The sequence below is a fragment of the Pipistrellus kuhlii genome, unplaced genomic scaffold, assembly GCF_014108245.1.
Source record: "Pipistrellus kuhlii isolate mPipKuh1 unplaced genomic scaffold, mPipKuh1.p scaffold_m20_p_12, whole genome shotgun sequence".
Lineage (NCBI taxonomy): Eukaryota > Metazoa > Chordata > Mammalia > Chiroptera > Vespertilionidae > Pipistrellus > Pipistrellus kuhlii.
Genome location: NW_023425427.1, coordinates 20,220,224 through 20,235,116, shown reverse-complemented (window position 1 = coordinate 20,235,116; position 14,893 = coordinate 20,220,224). Strand labels below are relative to the sequence as shown.

The 14,893-nt window shown below is 36.7% G+C and overlaps 1 protein-coding gene across 12 annotated transcripts in view; it reads right to left on the bottom strand.

The window, feature by feature from the left end:
• Nucleotides 1–2,341: 2,341 nt before the first annotated feature.
• Nucleotides 2,342–14,893, bottom strand: part of AGTPBP1 (ATP/GTP binding carboxypeptidase 1) — a 95,008-nt gene continuing 82,456 nt past the window's right edge. For 10 of the 12 annotated variants that reach the window (XM_036433637.2, XM_036433636.2, XM_036433642.2 and 7 more), the window contains one exon: nucleotides 2,342–3,089. In XM_036433637.2, coding sequence (XP_036289530.1) covers nucleotides 2,915–3,089 — 175 coding nt within the window. In that variant the 3' untranslated portion in view covers nucleotides 2,342–2,914. Of the gene's footprint in view, nucleotides 3,090–6,096; nucleotides 6,875–14,893 lie in introns of those variants that run through there. The other 2 variants (XM_036433643.2, XM_036433638.2) reach the window with 1 other exon arrangement.

The following is a 14,893-nucleotide window of genomic DNA, read 5'->3' as shown; positions in this document are numbered from 1 at the left end:
TGGCTCCATAATCTACTCTGAAAAATATATAATTAAATATGTAATTATGTTATATATAAAATATGTAAATAAATATGATAAAGTATTAGAAAAATTAGTAAATAGATACATAATACTTTACCTTGCTAAAGTATCCTGATCTCTCCTAAATTATTAGGTCTCCACACACCAAAAGGTTTTCTTCAACTTCACAATCCATTTAGTCTTTATTTTCTGAGATTAATAAGAATTAGGCTATTTAGAGAAAAAGACCTCTTTGTCAACTGCTCCATGCTGTTTTTAGACATGGTTCCCATGACACCAAAAGGAAACTACATAGTAGATAAAATGCCTCTAAATAATACAATGAAAACCACTGATTTGGAAAATGCAAAAATCTGAAATATACTTTTATTTCTTTCCAATTATTACAGGTTTAAAGAAAGACTGGAAAAAAAAATGACTCAGGGATAAGCAAAACTTATGTGCTAAAACCTAAGCCCCTGAGTCCAGAGAAGAGATTAACCAAAGAATGTATATGCATATATTCATTGCCAATGGACACAGACATTAAATAGAGTGGTGAAGCCTGGGGTGGGGTGGGAACTGGGTGCAAAAGGGGTAATGGAGGAAAAAGGAGGGTATAATACTGCGATACTCTTAACAATAGAAATTTTAAAAAGGAAAAAAAAAAAGAATGTGAATGAGGTATCTTTTTTTTTTTTTTTTTTTTTTTTTTTTTTTTTTTTTTTTTTTTTTTTTTTCTGATCAAGCCTCAATTTTATTCTCTGAAATGGCTGTATTTATACAGCAGAGACAAAGGGGGTCAGGGCCGCCCATGCAGAGGGGTCCCTGGCTGTGTCCATGGGGGAGGATCAGGAAGGGGAAGTTGCAAAGATGTTAACATTCCAAGGTGCAACATTCCAAGGCTGGGCTATCTAGGGGGGAGGATCAGGAAGGGGAAGAGGCAGGAAGACAAGAAGATGCTAAGCCCCAGGTTAATCTTATCTTCTGGTCAAGCCCTCAGGGCACCGCATAACTTCTGCTAGAAGGAACTTAATTCTATTTTCTTAAGACTGAGTTGCTCGTCTCAACTCTGCTGGCTCCCAACATCTCCTCCCTTTGTCTTAATTGAAGGTGGGCCTTAACCGATTGGGGGAGTAGTGACCTGGTTCCTCCCGTGGGCTTCCCAGGCCCACCAGTGTTAGCGGCTCTTGGTATCTTTTGGGGAGGAGAGGCAGAGCCGATTGGATTTGTATTGATACCAACCTCTATGCAAACCAGGTATGCTCGCAGGGAAATCCAGAGGGGGTCGAAATTTTCCCATGACCTTCCCTTGGGAAGAGGGGGTCAGAAAATGTTTTGGACCTTCCCTTGCAATGCTTTGCTCTGCACCCATATCGGTACCCATACCTTTCTCCCAGTGAGGAGTAGGTAAGCATTCCTCTGGTCATCATGCTGTCCCCGCAGGGAGGGAGCGATGGTAAAGTTCAAAATCTTGCTCATGGTCAGCTACGGCTAAACGGTGGTAATGTATCTGGATGGGTTTGGCCAAGACGCTGTCAATGTGTTGTTTTACAAAATCTGTTAACCTCCGAAAAGCCCAGGGGCCAAAGGATAGGATTAATAAAAAACCTATGAGGGGGCCCAGGATGGGGAGAAGGTAGGGGAGAAGTCCGTTTAGTCCGCTCCAGAGAGGGTTCTCGAACAGTTCTTTCCTCCGCTTTCTTGTCTCGGTCGATTCCGGCCTTGTTGGCATAGAAACAGCAACGTTCCTGCAGGGGTGAATGAGGTATCTTTTTGGATTTCTTTTGCTACAACAGAAACTTAGTTCATAAAGCGTTTATTCAACATCGTTGGACTTGTTATATTTTATTTAAAAACAAAGTCATTCCTGCAGTAAGACAGCTTAAACTTGGGAAGATGGCACTACAAGAAAAGGCCTAACCTTGCTGCAGTCATCTAGGACTCGGGTGCCAGTGTGGGATGCCCTGAGTGGATTTACTCCCGCTAATAACACAGCACAGCTCGGGAAACGCTAAACATGCTTGAATACAACTAGACATTTAACAGTAGACTGTGTCCTCACTGCATTTTAAAGCTTCTTAACAAACTGACTGCAGTGATAAACTCTAGGTGCACCCAGGAGACACCATTTTAGACAAAAAAGCTGTTCAATTACATTTTTTACAACAGGTAGAGATGTACCATATTATGAAACACTTAACACTGGTAAATTAAGCATTTTTTTTTTTTTACAAATTTTTCTTAACGTGTGTTCAGATGTTAGATTTTTATAATATTTTCACAAAGATTCTATAAACCAATAATCTGAACTGATTAGAAAGGATGACGAAATGAATGCAATATTTAATATTGATTTTATTTGTTTAATTTGGTAAATGTAGAATGTAATGGTTTCCAAGGCAAACTCTGGATTATTCAATCACAGCTCAACAATTAACATGATTCAGAAGAACAGTCTTATCTTCAATATCTACCCACCCTCCCTACACAGACACATCTATAGACATCCATGTACATATATATTAGTTCTCAAAAGTTCAGGATTCTCAACTCTAGAATTTAGATTTTATATTCTCACACACTTCAGAATTATCCATCTGATGCAAGATATCACCATAAGGAGATAAAAATTCATGCAATGATACTCAGGTTTTCCTTTAAAATCGTAAATCCAATACTTGATGATTCAATGCTATATATAAAGTGCATTGAATAGCTAAAATAAAACAAGTGCCAATTTTATCATGAATTAATAACATATTTATTGTCTTGAAACCAAACAGGCCCAAGTTTCTTTTTATCTATATGAGTCAGCTCTCTCTATAAACTCATTTCTTCCAAACTTCTCATGTAATAAAAATCAAGATAGTTCATTTCTTCTTTGCATTTACAAGAGACGGAAGAGGGATCACGGTAGAAATGTTCTGGATGAATCAGAATCAGAAAGTACTTCTTCTTGAGTAGAAGTTTCATAATCTGCATTTTCAGCTAATTCAATATCTAATTCATCATTACTCTCGGCACTGTAATCAACTTCTTCGAGGAATCGAGGTTCATCTTCATCCAAAACATAAGTGGTAGGGCTGCAGCCAAAGCACATAGAACATACAGGTCTTCATTAGGTTACAAGGTTCTAAGAAAATGATTATTTGAACACACTGGAGTAACTTTTATTTGAATGTAATAAATCTGGTCGGGCCAACTTTAAAAACGTTATCCAAATGAACAAATTAAGAGATTTATAACAGTTAAAACCTTCTTACATTGATAATAAAGAGTGAAATGCTAGTTTTTAATTATATTACAATTATCAATATACATCCTACAATTAGAGAGCAACAAAAAACAATAGACTCTCATTAGGTTATTTCTTTGAGGAGTTTCATCTATAAACCCAGCAACCAATAATTTCAGTAAGTTTTATAAGAAACTCTGAGTAGCCCTGCCCAGTGCAGCTCAGTTGGCTGGATGTCGTCCTGCGCACCGAGGGTTGCCAGTTCAATTCCCAGTCAAGAGTATATGCCAGGGTTGCACACTCAGTCCCCAGTAAGAGTCAGCTGGTAGATGCTGCACTCTCACGTCAATGTTTCTTCCTCTCTCTCTCCCTCTCCCTTTCTCTCTCTCTAAAAATCAATAAAGTATAAAAAAAGAAGAAACTGGGTATTTAATTGGTTCCTCCAGTCTTGCACTGACATCACTTCTAAGTCTGTAAAGTGATTATTTGCCATAAAAACATATCCATCCTCAGTGTCTATTGGTCAAGAATAAAAATTGAAAACAAGTGAACATTCCATATTCATATCACTTACTTTCCCTGGGGACACAGAATAATGTATTTGCTTAAAAGCACTAAGTGCTTCTACATATTTCATAAGGTACATTTCTTGGGATTAAGACAATCTTTCCACTAGGATATATATTATTTTCTCTTCAAGAAAATAGCAGTATTCTGATTTTCCTCATTTGAGAGATTACACACACACACACACACACACACACACACACACACACACAATCAACACAACACTACAGCAGTATTTTCAATGTCCCATTTTGTGACACAAACTATATTAATTTCATATAGATGCATGTTCGTTTATATACCACCTGCTTCCAAATGTATTTCTCATCACTGGTGCAATTAAAAGCTACAAAATCAGACAATAAAAAGGGAACAATAATCTGTTAAAATGAGCAGAGAAGCAGATGTCATTAGACCCCAAAAATGAAAGAATTCGTACAACTGAGGATCAAATTCGCTCCAGATAGCTGCAAGTTTGGGCAAGATAAATAAGTGAATGGATTATAAGGTTCCAATTTTCTATTAGAGAATGCAAACTCATCTGGTAAGAGTATTCTTTTTCCTAGAATTGTTTTAGTTTTGTTCACTTAATAAGAGAAAATAATGTATTACAAAACCATCTTGACCTTATATATAGCAAACAACCTCTTTCTATTATGGAGTAGTCCTCATAAACCAAGCTGAGTGGCCTGGAGGATTATGGGAGAATTTACAACAGACCTCACACTCATAAAAACAAGTGTGCAGCTTTCAATTATACATCTAAAATATTTATGATGACTCTGTTATATCTTTAGAGTGAAGAGTTAGATTAAAAGAAAAATTTATTTGCCTTTCAAAATGATTATTTTTTTTCTTTTGAGAAACTAATTCATTCCTCTGCTTAACCTTGTTATTTCAAATTCACAGGATGTCTCAGGTGATTCTTCAAATAAAAGGTTAGCCGAAGCAAAGGAGGGGAAAAGAGAGTGAGGAGAGAAAGCAAGAAAAGACCAATTTCTTGCCACATACTTGTTTTCTTTCTGGACACTGTCATAATAAGACATGATCATCCTTATACTCAGAGTGGACCAGTTTCATACCCCTATTCCACTCGTAACCCATACTGGCCCTGATGGTTAATTTGCAAATATAACAAAATCATGTTCCTAGCCTGCCACTGAAGGATACAGAGTACCTCCAGCAATGGTGATGGGGCTGGGCCCTCATTGCTAACTTATATACTGGGAGGTGGAGGGTGAGCAGTAGAGGAGGGAGAAGGAGAAGTGATCAGATCTAGGTTCAAAGAACTGGAGGAATACTGAGAGAGAAGGGAAGGGAGATTAAATCCCATCACTCCACAGAAAGCAGCCTTCTTACTGTTATTCCAGCTGCCACTTTCCAGTCCATTTTTTCTAGGTCTCTCTGCTGTGCTGACTGTGGGGGAAATGCTGACTCTCCTCTGTCTTTCCTCAAGGCTGCCCAAGTGCTCTTCACCCCTTGTATATGCCGCAAAAGTAGGTGCTCATAACAATGTTCTGTTTTCTTGTATGCATGCCCTCTCCAAGTGAGTTCATGTATTTTAATTTACAACCTGATCATTTCCAAATCCAAATGTCTAGCCCAGCTTCTGCTTTAATTTTTCCTGTGTATGCCTGGACTTGCTAGTATAGTCACATGTCTATCTCACAGGCACCTTGTGAATGTGGCACGTTCAACTGATGGGGCACATTCATTGTTCTCCCCTCCAAGCCAGCTTCTCTGGAATTTTCTCAGTATCATTCACTGAGTCATAAAACCAAAGTTCTCAGTAAGCATGTCCTGCCAATCAATGCCCAGACCACTCCCTGCCTCACACTTTATAGGTCTTCACTTACAGGACACCGTTTCCTCTGCTTAGGACACACTTCACATCTCCCTTCTCACCACTCACATTTCTTTCAAACCACAGCTTGTGCTCATCTTTACATGTCTTCCTTTCTTAAAGCTCAGTGTGGGATAAGAGCCCTTTCTCTTTATTTCCTTTGCACTCTGAACAAACATTCCACCTGATCACTATCAAAAGCCATTGAAACCATCTACCTGTGGGGGCCTGTGTTTTCAGTACTAAATCATAAGGAGAAACTGTGACTTACCCATCTTAGTACCACCTGGCAGCTCCCAGAAGTGCCTGACACATTGCAGGCCTAAAGGAAATGTCCACTGCGCTGTTTATGAGGAGCCATAGTCCGCAAGATCAGTGACTTTCACATCACCCCCTCCCACTGATTTCATTTTAGTAAAAAAATTAAGGCACAAGACCGATCACAGCAATTCAGTTTCACTTTTATTAATAATTACAACATACGTTTTAAGTACATTACAATTTAGGAAGTACATTCATACACATTATCACACAATAACCATCACCTAAGAGAAAGATTTTAAGGTAATTTGCCCTAGGGTTATAAAATAATCCCTTTCCATTAGTAGATAGGAATTCAAATATTTCAATCATAAAAAATGTCTAATCAACATTTAATTCTTTCCCATTGCTGTAATTTTGGTTTCCCACCACTATTTCCTCATTTCCCTCATTTTCTTCATGTAAGTTACTCCTTTTACCCTGTTTTTGCTTCATTTTCCAATAACTGTCCTAGATACACCTGCCTGAATAGTCTTTTATTCTGGATTTTAATTCTTAGTGTAAAGTTGACAAAACCAAAAACAATTCAATATGGAACATTTCATTCTAAAAGAAAATAGCATTTTAGTCTAAATACAAATCCTCCTTGTGCTGCTTCAAGAAAAATACAAAACCTTCACCCAAAGGGCCTTCTCACAGATGAAGGCAGTAAAATTCTCTGCTGCATGGTGTCATCGTGATGCAGAAAAGGTTTATAATAGCAACTATTTCTAAATTAGGAAAAAACTGCGCTTCATTCAGATTCAACGCATTATAGCTATCTTCATATTAAGCTATTAATCAGCACTGGACAAAATTAAACCTAAAGAATTCACCATCTTCCTCAAACGTACACCCGTCTACTTCCATTAGAGCTGATTGGCCATCCGAGACATCAGAATGTAGATCTTCAGCTCTGTTACCTATACAAGCATGAGAGAAACAAAACACTGTATATGGAGTCAGAAATTCTCTTGTGCCTCTTCTCTTCTACTAACCAGCCGCATCTTAAGCGAGTCTCTCTCTCCAAGCACCCGTTTTTCTCACGTGTGAAGCCAAGATAACAATTTCAGCCCCACGACCTCACAAATTTGTTTGCCTCAAATTAGGTAGTAAATGTGAAAGCATTTGTGAACTCTTAAACTGTACAAATATAAAATGTTATTGTGACATTAATAAAGCCTACCTTATTAAAGAAAAGTGTAAATCAAATCTTTCTCAATTCCTAAAGAGCCCATACAAAGAGCTGCCCCAGGCCAATAGGACTAAAAATACTGCCTTACCTTTGTAACTCTGAGACCCTCCTTAATCTCATGCTGGGCTACAATTTCAAAACTAACCTATCTATTTTAAGACAGCACAATAAATATAATCTGGAGTAGAATTTCTGAAACTGATGCACGAACAACTCCATGGCCCAAAGTCTCAGCAATTTGTGACTTGCTGATTGTATCTTTGGATTGAAATGTCAGGTCTGATGTGGTGGAAAATATCTATTAATATATGAATAAATATTGGAGAATATTTTATTTATATAATTTGATTCCTATATTATAAGAGATATAGCATCTCCTAAATATCACAAAGTGAATAAAATTATCCACAGAAAATACAAGTAACAATTTTGTCCATCTTAAGTGATGGACATATAAGGATACATGTAAGTACTTGTACACACTTACACATGGCACATATAAACACTCAGACTTAATGTATAAAATATCTAACAAGAGAATGTTACTTATTTGGGTTGGGGGGAAAGCTAATTTACACGTACTTTGTTGGAAAGTATAACTAAACTGTCCTTGGGAAACGGTGATTAACTCCCAACTTACTTTATTATTCTGAAAACATTCCTTAGACACATGGAGGATTAAATGAGTAAATTCTCACATGACACAGGAGACCTTCAAAAACTGAAGCCACTCCTTTTCGGTTACTTGGAAGACTCAAGATATAATGGAAGTACAGGGGAATTCTGGAGTTAGACCTGGATGCATTCCTGGTTCTGTTGGAAATTACTAGATGGATGACCTTGGGTAAATGCATCTCTGAGCCTCAGTTTCCCACACATATAAAAGGATTACAATACCAGTTGTCTCTGATCATTCTCAACAAAACACTAACATCTCTGAGATAATAATCACACTTAATAGAAATTCAGAATGGCAGGCATGGGTTGGGGGTCCCACTCTGGGCTGAGTGATTTGCTACTAAGACTTCCAGGATTCAGCACACACCTAAGATTTACGAGGTGTACCAGTTAATAATTTGGATTTTGTAATCAAAGAAAACAAGATAATTTCAAGAGAAACATCAATGGGAGAGAACCATCAATTAGCTGCCTCTTGCACACCTCCTACTAGAGATGTGCCCGCAACCAAGATACATGCCCCTGACCAGAATCGAACCTTGAGTCCACAGGCTGTTGCTCTATCCACTGAGCCAAACCAGTTAAGGCATCAACATTTTTAAGCATAAAAATATATATGATGTTAACGCCTACAGAAAATTTGACATATGCAGCTTTGAAGCTTGCTGTCAATACAACAAAACAGCATACATATCATATCGCATATATATCAACATATGTGTAACTTCATCTATTGAAAAAAAAACGCATTATTAACCAGTACACCTGGTATACAGTTGAACGGATACAAAGCAAAATCAATCAAGGAAAAGGGTGCTTGGGGTAAAGTCCATAGGCAACCAAAGTCAGGCAAGGATAGCTGCTAAGAGGCAGGAAAGTCATAAGAGCTTTCAGCAATTTCAAAGGTTTGCAGGCAAAAACAGGAGTTCAGAGCTGCCAAGCTTCCTGAAAGAAGGGAGTTGCACAGATGTGACCCCAACAGTTTTCCCCTAATGGCATTTGACAATTTTTTAAAATACATAATACACAAAACTGAGAAGCAGAATAGAAAGCAGCAAAACAAATGAAACAGAAAATTTTTGGCAGCACTGTGATAGTGAGGAAAGAAGTCTTAGGCCTTCACGATGTTTCTAACTCTCTATCTCTCTCCCTTCCTCTCTGTATAAAATCAATAAAATATATATATTTAAAAAAAAAGAAATAGAGGGGAGGGAGAGAGAGAGAGAGAGAGGAAATGCTAAAGTAAATGTAATAAAATGCTTCATATTTGTGCATTTAGGTAAAGGACACGTGGGAAGTTTTCATATTCTTTTTGCAACTCTTCTGTAAATAAAGTATTTCAAAGTAAAATAAAAATAAAAATAAAAAAAAAGAAGTCTTAGGCCTTCATTTGTGACCTCTGGAGGGCTACGCCCTAGAAAGGGGGAGGGGTGAACCAAGGATCAAACAAGTTTCACAGGTTTTGCAAACCCACCTCAAGTCATCTAGGTCCCACACTGGAGTGAAGCCATCTGCCCTACTCTACAGCCTACCAAAGGATACAATGAATCCTCTTTGAAGGGATATGTATTCTTCCTTATTCTGATACACTATCTTTTTATATTAAAGGCTCAAGAAGACACTTTTGTGAGAGGAATAACTTCATTCTTCCAAGAGCTACCAAAAGTAAAACACACAAATATCTATAAAATATACAGTCAGCAAATTCCTTGTATAGCTAAATCTTAGAGATTAGAAATTACTACTAGTTTGATGCCTATCTGGATCTCATGATAAGGAGCATTTCCTTCTCTTACTAGTATTATAAACCTCAAAGCTTTCATTATAATCTAATATGGCCTGGGGTCCTGAGGTGCTCTTATAAATCCCAAACTTATTTTTCTAGATGACTTTGATCTCCTCTGATTCTGTGAATACAACAGCATTTCATTGACTCAGCACAGAAACACAATCGGTTCACTTGTACTTATAAGCCACTATGATTTCAAGTGGACTGGAAGTTGTGATATGATCTTCAATTATATGGCAGGATTTATCTGCCTGGAAGATACCCCAATAGCAAGTATAGCTGTAAGAATTCCCTACTGTAAGAAGTCACTTAGGCAGCAATAAGTGACTAAGAAAGGCAAACCAGGCTCAAGTATGTGCGTCACAGCCATTAACTAGAAAGATCTCAAGATTGGCTTGATTAAATGAAAAACTTCACATTAAAAACAAAGCGCATTAATACCAGAAAGCTTTACTACAGAGCTATGTATTCACTATTACTGTTAACATGTGGCCCAAGTCCTTAATACTGACAGAAGTCCTCTCCTTGACCAAACTTAAGTCAGGCTCCTCTGAGTTCTGTTGAGGAGTAGGCCCTGACTGTGGGCTGTGTCCTTTACTCCAGCGGCTCTGCCTTCTTAATTCAGTTTCAGCAAGAATCCTGCTGAATCAGTTTATCGAAAATCCCCCACTCTCAACACCTAATCACCCTGGCAAAAATTCTGTCGAGTCCGATGAGCCAGCATCTCCCACATTCCCGATGTCTCAACCCACCGACCCCCACTCTGCTCCTTGGCTATGAACTCTACTTCTCCTCGCCGTTTTCAGAGCTGAGCCTGGTCTCCTCCATGGCTGGAAGCCTCGTGCAGCAGTCCTCCTGGACAAAGCCCGTTTCCCACTCTTCAAAGAGTGCCAGGAATGACTCTTTTCTTTAACAGTATTAGTTTAATTTTCTCGGGGAAAAAGTTCCTACGTACGAATAAACGCTAGATTCACATAAAGAAAGTGTGGGTAATATAGAGTTTAATAGTTCATTTTAGTGTTAATACTCTATACTATAGAGTCTATAGCAATCAATATCTTTATCACTACTTTATAATAACTTCAAGGCAGTCTCTTATAATGACAGGGTCAGTACAGCCTTTAAACAAGGGGCATAAAGATGTTAACTGGTCCACAGACCTGTACTTACTCCCTATACCTTGTTAAAAAGATACTTTATCTTTATCAAAACTCATCAAATTAGAATTAAAAAATTTTTAATACAAAATAGAAGTAAAACTAAGCATATTTTAAAGGTTTTTCCCTAGCTTAAGTTCTGTTTATTTTACTAGTTGTATTAGGAACAATTTCTCATCAAAGTTTCTAATGTTCATGCTGTACTCATAAAAAGGAATTAAGTACTAATACACATGCTTCAACAAGGATGAACCTCAAAACAAGCAAGGTGAAAGAAGCCAAACACAATAGGTCACCCATTGCATTATTCCACTTATTTGAAATATCCAGAATAGGTAAATCCACAGAGACATAAAGAAGGCTATGGTTGCCAGGGGCCGAATATGACTGTTTAATGGGTATGAGGGTCTCCTTTGTGGGGGGTTGGATAAAATTTTGGAACTATATAGAGGTGACAGGTGATTGCACAAAATTGTGAACATACTAAAACCCCATTCTATTGTTCACTTTAAAATACTTAATTTTATGCTATGCGAAAATTTTATCTCGATTTTTTTAAAAGAAGTCCAAATACTGTTTGATTGTAAGGCAGTAATTAGGCTTCATTTCAATATGGGCACATTTTGTATTACGATGAAACACTATACAGAATTTGGTATTTTTCAACTTCAGTTTTCTATAATGTTTTAAACATACTCAAATTTCAGATACTTCTTCCATATGCCCAATATACTAAAATTTAGTCATCACTGCAAAATCCTAATGAGAAATATTTTTAAATGGTTTATCAGTTCTCAAATCTTTTAAATGAGGGGTACTGAGAAAACTATTTAATAGTTCAGGTGACATGTAAAATAACACTTTTGCTAAATACAAAGGATTAGGAGGAAAATGTCTAAATCTTTCCTAATTAGCTACAATTAATAACTGAAAAGATAAATTTCACATCAGATAAGACCCAGCCTAAGAGAGCATGGGTGAATTAAACATTTTTTTAAATATATATTTTATTGATTTTTTCACAGAGAGGAGGAGGGAGGGATAGAGAGCTAGAAACATCGATGAGAGAGATACATCAACCAGCTGCCTCCTGCACACCCCCTACTGGGGATGTGCCCGCAACCGATGTACATGCCCTTGACCAGAATCGAACCCGGGACCTTTCAGTCCACAGGCCGACGCTCTATCCACTGAGCCAAACCGTTTTAGCAAATTAAAGATTTTTTTTAAAAGCCCAAACACAGCACAGAAAGACAAAGAGCAGAAACTTATTCATGAGAGTAAGATCTATGAAAAGGTCAAACTTAAAGGTAAATGGAGTCCCAGAAAGGACATAATGGGGCAGAATCCATGTTTGAAGAGAAATTGGCTAAGAATTTCCCTAAATTGACAAAAGATATTCAGCCACAGATTTAAGAAACCTTGTGAACCCAGGCAAAATAAATAAAACCCTAAGAAAAATCCCTACATACCAAAGAGTAAGAGAAATTCATAAAAGCAACTTAGCTTAAAAAGATAGATTACATTCAAAGGGCAACATTCAGACTGACACCTAATTTAACAACTCAACAGAAGACCAAAAACAATAGAATGGCCTCTTCAATGAAGGACAGTGTTACCTATCCACCAAAATAATCCCTCAAAACTAAAGATAAAGATTTAATAGTATTCTTTGAACAAAAGAAAAACTACTTAAGATAAAAAATGAAATGTAGGAAGGAATGAAGAGGAAAGGAGGGAAAGAGGGCAGTAAATGTATGAGGAAACCCAAAGACTGCATGAAACAGTAATAATGCCTGTAAAGTTTAAAATATCAATAGTATACTCATAAAATATCTGACAACAGCAGCACATATATTAAGAGAGGGAGTTAAATGGAGTTAACATGTTCTAAGGATCCTATGTTGTCCAGGAAAAGATAAAAGTACAAATTTCTATTGACTTTGATAAACTGAGAAAGTGTGAAGTATACCAAGTATCCATTAAAAGAAATTAAGAGGACAAAATCAATATAAACCTGAGATCAATCTAAAATCTATCAATCTAAAAAAGGAAAAACAAACAAAAACCACAGGGCAAGTGAAACAAACAGCAAACATGTAATAAGCTGGTAGAGTTGTCTAAATATGTCAATAATTATAATAAATGTAAATGAACTAAATATTTCAATTAAATATAACTGCCAGATTAAAATTTATAAAAACTATGTCCTAATTATGAGACATTTTTAAATATAAAGAGACAGATGGTTAAAAACAAACATTAAATAAAAAGAAAGTTAGTTATATTAATAGCTTATATACATAGTAATACTAACATGGTTTAAGAATCTGTGAGCTTTTTAATATAAAGTCTTACATTCAGAGGTTTCAAGATTTCTAAGTCAAATACTTTAACAGATCAGTTTTTAAACTTTGTTAAACTTGTAATTATTTTTTAAATTTCCATTGTTATTTATGAAACTAAATTATATTTATTGAATGAAGCATGGTAGATACACTTAATAACTGAAAACTTATCTATACATATAAAAGTCAAGCGACTGGAATGCTAGGACAACCTGTTGCTTTGATGCACACTGTAGCCCCAATCAACACCCCCCCCACCCGGATGGGGGGGAGGCGGCCAGCCCAGCCCAATTAGCCCCAATCAGGGCAGGCCAGCTGGACCCCACCTATGCACAAATTCATATACTAGACCTCTAGTTTTTCATAATTATCATAGATTAAAATGGAGTATTTCTCAGCCTTAAAAAAAGGAAACTTGGCCAGTGTGGCTCAGTTGGTTAGGTATCATCACATGCACGGAAAAGTTGTTGATTCAATTTCCTGTCAGGGATGCAGGAATGCAGGCTTGATCTCTGGTAGGGGGCAGGCAGGAGGCAGCTGATTGATATTATGCTCTCACGTTGATAGTTCTCTCTTCTCCTTTCCTTGTTCTCTAAAAATCAATAAGCCATTCTTTTTTTAAAAAATAAAATATTTTAATTTGCTACAACATGGATGAACCTAGAGAACATTATGCTAAGTGAAATAAGCCAAAAAATAATAATAATAAATGATGTAACTTCAATGTGAAACCTAAAAGAAAGGAAAAAAATGGAACTCATAGAAACAGGAGAAAAGGGGTTGCCAGGGACTGGGGTGAGGAAATAGGGAGAGGGTGATGAAAGAATATAAACTTTCAGTTCTAAGATGAATAAGGTCTGTGGAAGTGATGGTGATTATAGTCGATAACACTAGATTGATAATTGAAATTTGCTAAGAGAGTATAACTTAAATATTCACACACACACACACACACACACACACACAAATGTGTACAGTAATGGATGGATATGTTAATAACTCAATTTGGGAAATATTTTCACATTGTATATACATATCAAATCGTCACATTGCATACTTCAAATATCTTACAATTTTATCTGTGAATTATACCTCAACAAGATAGGGTGGGTGGAGAATACATGAAATAACTTAAAAAGAGGCTTCTACACATCAGTGAGAATAACTAAGAAACTTTATATTAGCTTGTTATTGTTTAGCAGACACTTTCAAGGGTAGAAAATTCAGGTGATCACTCTGTCAGCTATCACGATGAACAGAGTTCTAACTGATGTTTTACTATACTACTTAAAACTGCCAAATTGATATATAATAGAGCATGGCAATAATTAAATCTGATGACAAGTCAATATCTAACAACAAAAATTAAGGTTCTGTAATAATGACAGTATTCTTACTCATATATCAAACTATAAAATTCTAAAATCTAATATTATGATTAAGAACTATGATACTGCCGAAACTGGTTTGGCTCAGTGGTAGAGCATCGGTCTATGGACTGAAAGGTCCCAGATTCGATTCTGGTCAAGGGCATGTACGTTGGTTGTGGGCACATCACCAGTGGGGGGTGTGCAGGAGGCAGCTGGTCGATGTTTCTCTCTCATCAATGTTTCTAGCTCTCTAGCTCTCTCCCTTCCTCTCTGTAAAAAATTAATAAAAATATATATTTTTAAAATTTTTTTAAAGAACTATGATACCGAATTGTTTCTGATCCTATAGCTGACCAAATTTTATATACATTGAATTTTAAGAATCAAAATTTACCCATTTAGAAG